This window comes from Vollenhovia emeryi, unplaced genomic scaffold, assembly GCF_000949405.1.
Source record: "Vollenhovia emeryi isolate VEMERY1.0 unplaced genomic scaffold, V.emery_V1.0 DF939324.1, whole genome shotgun sequence".
Lineage (NCBI taxonomy): Eukaryota > Metazoa > Arthropoda > Insecta > Hymenoptera > Formicidae > Vollenhovia > Vollenhovia emeryi.
This window is the reverse complement of record NW_011967042.1, coordinates 155,047-158,459: the sequence shown is the minus strand read 5'-3', so window position 1 is coordinate 158,459 and position 3,413 is coordinate 155,047. Positions and strand designations below refer to the sequence as shown.

Here is a 3,413-nt window from a genome sequence, read left to right as displayed (position 1 = left end):
CCCTCGCCTGGCAATATCGATCGCCGGGTGGTCACATCTCGCCACGCGCTCGAATTGGACAGTGGGCAGGGCAAAGACGACGATTTTTGATAATTAATTACTCGTTAACTATTGCGAAAATTGCAAATGGTACAGGACTTTTCTGTTCATCTCGATCCGTTCTATCTTCTCACGAGTTCTGGCAGAAATGTTGTGACTCACCCTGTATATGCACACATATACTGGGTGTCCAGAAATTCGTGAATCAAAATACCATAGCAAGAACGTTATCGAAAAAATAAATTAAGAAAGCATTTGCCAGTTTTCGCTTTGAGCGGTATTTTTTAGATTAAGTAATTCAATTAAACTTATTTATTTAAAAAATACTGCTTGAAACGAAAAATGACAATACTTTCTTAATTTACTTTTTCGACAACTTTGTTGCTATGCTATTTTAATTCACGAATTTCGGGACACCCTGTATATAATATAGAAAATTTTGTTTGTGAATATATGTGTGTGTGTGTGTTTACACATTTCCTAGAACGTAATATTACATCTCATTACATGTTGAGGCAAGAAACATTACATATCGCGTGCAATTTCTACTTTGTAGTTCATACGAGTATTCTTAAGATGTGATTTATGCGTATTATGTTGACTTTGTATAGTAACGTCGCTCGTTTTAAATATATAAAACAATAATTACTTTTATACAAGCCAACAAGATACGTTCTCTTCTGTATTATATGGCACAAAAACGTTAGAAACGACGGATACTGTTCCGTCAGAAACATTACACGTTCATTCAGTTGTCACATATCAATCGGTCGCATTTGGATTGGTATAAGAGAATCCGCGAAAAACACCTTGATCCATCGAAGTCAAAATCTGCTCAGGCACTGGCGTAAGCCTCGGACGTTCAGTTGTGAATGCTGTGTCGAAGTACTTCGTGTCTAAGGTGTGGTCAAGCGCAGGCTTAAACGGTGGTTCCAATTGTCTTCTCTCCAATCGATCCCAAGGCAAATGCTGTTGAATCGAAATGCTATTTCACTGCTAAATCACCCATGTATTTTTCTACCGTCTAAAAAAATGGTAACAAATTATACCTGAAAGAAAGCATGCACAGCTATTTCGTGAGCAGGTAGCCGCTTCCCAGAATCCTTCTCCAACAAACAGATGAGTATATCAGTAGCCTCTTGACTCAGATATCGAGGTATGAACGGCCGTTCGTTGCAAATACTCCAAAACAACTCGTCCTCGTCACATCCAGAAAACGGCGATTGACCAGTTAACATCTCATACAGCAGAACGCCATACGACCACCAATCTACAGCCTGATTGTACTTAAGTCCTTTTATTATCTGCAAACATGAGTTATTAAATAATTTCGTCTATTAAATAATGAATACTAAGCGTAAACGAAAAAAAATAGAAATAACTTTGAAAAAAAACCGATACCTCTGGTGCCATATAATCTGGCGTACCGCAGAATGTGTCGGCCGTTCTATCCAAGAAGATCTGAAGTTTACACATGCCGAAGTCCGCGATTCTAATGTGGCCTTCAAAGTCGAGTAATACATTGTCAAGTTTGAGGTCTCGGTAGACGATACCCTTCTTGTGCAGGAAGTTCAATCCAGACCAAATCTCAGCGGCGTAAAAACGCGCTCGTGTCTCGGGGAATCGGCCAGATTTCTGTATGTGGAACATTAGATCACCCCCATTCAGGTATTCCATAACAAAGAAGAGATGTGAGTCGGTTTGGAAGGTGCAAAACAGGTGACAAAGATACGGATGCCTTGTCGCCAACGTGAGGACTTTCCTCTCGATTAATGTGCACTCGACATCGTCATCCTCGAGAACGACGTCTTTTTTCAAACATTTTACGGCGTACAAGCATTCAGTGCCGCGTAACTCTGCCAGCAATACTTTACCGAAACTGCCTTTACCCAAAACCTGCAGAACAAAATCAGAATTCAAAATGGTATTCCAGTTTATCTCACAAACGTTTCACGCTAATGTAACCAATATCTTGATGTTTTTACTTGGTGCCAGGTTACGAAATTATAAAGCCAAATTACTTGCCATGATCTATACACGTGATATCCATATTATAATTATTAATATCATAAAATATTTATTTACCTTTATGTTCTTTTCTTTCGTCATTTAGTCAACATATTCGAATTATCTATTTCTCATCTAATTGATTTAAACTTTTTTCTTATAATATACATTAATTCAGTTTCTAAAAATTGACATAATTCTGAAAGTTACTTGGAGAAGCGGCACTTTTATAATGTACCATATCTGAGCGCGCGGAATTTTTGCAAACTAGTTAGTCAACTGTAGTAATAAGTGAGGTTCGTGCGCTACTTTCTAATCAATAAACATGTTATTAATAAAATTGTATTTAATAGCTAACAACTAATTTCGCAATAATATTATTACGATTGTATTCGTAAATGTCATAATACGTAATCATTTATTATTTTAAAAGTTGTTAAACATTTTAAAAATAGTAAAATAAAAGTTCTAAGATTCATTTAATATAAATACCAACATATAAAAAGCAGATATGAACCTAAGATGTAATCGTTATTTTATTTAATAAATAATCTATTTAAATTTACTTGAGTTGGAAGTGTATAAGTTAATCCTTTATAAACTTTATAAACTTTAGTATTTAACTAATTAGATTTCTACTTAATAATCATTGGAAATAGTTTGTTTTATGTGTAACGTTGCCATATTTCCACTTATGTGTTATCGCTTCCTAGTTGATTTCACGGATTATTTTATCGAAAAAAAATCTAAATTTCTCTTGAACACGACGGTAACTTTATGTAAGTTATCACTAAAATATTCTTTAATATATATTTTACTTCTTATTACGACAGTGTTTGTTTTATTTCTGTCTTACATACAAACATGTTAAAAAAGAAGACATGCTTTCATACTACTACTTTATAAATAAACTAACTTTTGAGCCCGCGCTTCGCGCGGGCTCAAAAGCTAGTAAAAGCATGAATCAGATTAGATTTTTGATCAATAACAATGAATCCTGTGCCATTGCATAGTCCTTTCTTGGTATTAAAATTCCTTAATAGAATAATTGTAGCACTTTTTGTAACATTTTTATTTTGAGTCGATGAACTGGCATTCCAGAGGGTGTCACAGATTTAAAAACTCAGTCAACAAACAAACAAACAGTGTGAATGCGTGAGTGAGTGCGTGGGTGAGCAAAAGATCGGTCCACAAATGACTAAGTAACTCGCGGTCAGACAGACAGACAGTGTGAATGCGTGGGTGGATGCGTTGGTGGGCAAAACTTTCAAAAACCCACATAGCAGCCATCTCCGTTTGGAAAATTTAGAGACCGATTGCAAGAAGATCGGTCCACAAATGACTGATTAACTCGCGGACAAACAAAC

General features: G+C 35.8%; 1 protein-coding gene across 2 annotated transcripts in view; it reads right to left on the bottom strand.

Annotated features, from left to right (window-relative positions):
• Positions 1-106: 106 nt before the first annotated feature.
• Positions 107-3,413, bottom strand: part of LOC105558660 — a 30,556-nt gene continuing 27,249 nt past the window's right edge. For both annotated transcript variants that reach the window (XM_012006463.1, XM_012006465.1), the window contains 3 exons: positions 1,441-1,935; positions 1,089-1,343; positions 107-1,008 (listed from right to left, as the gene is read on the bottom strand). In XM_012006463.1, the coding sequence (XP_011861853.1) occupies positions 802-1,008; positions 1,089-1,343; positions 1,441-1,935 (957 nt within the window). In that variant the 3' untranslated portion in view covers positions 107-801. The remainder of the gene's footprint in view (positions 1,009-1,088; positions 1,344-1,440; positions 1,936-3,413) is intronic.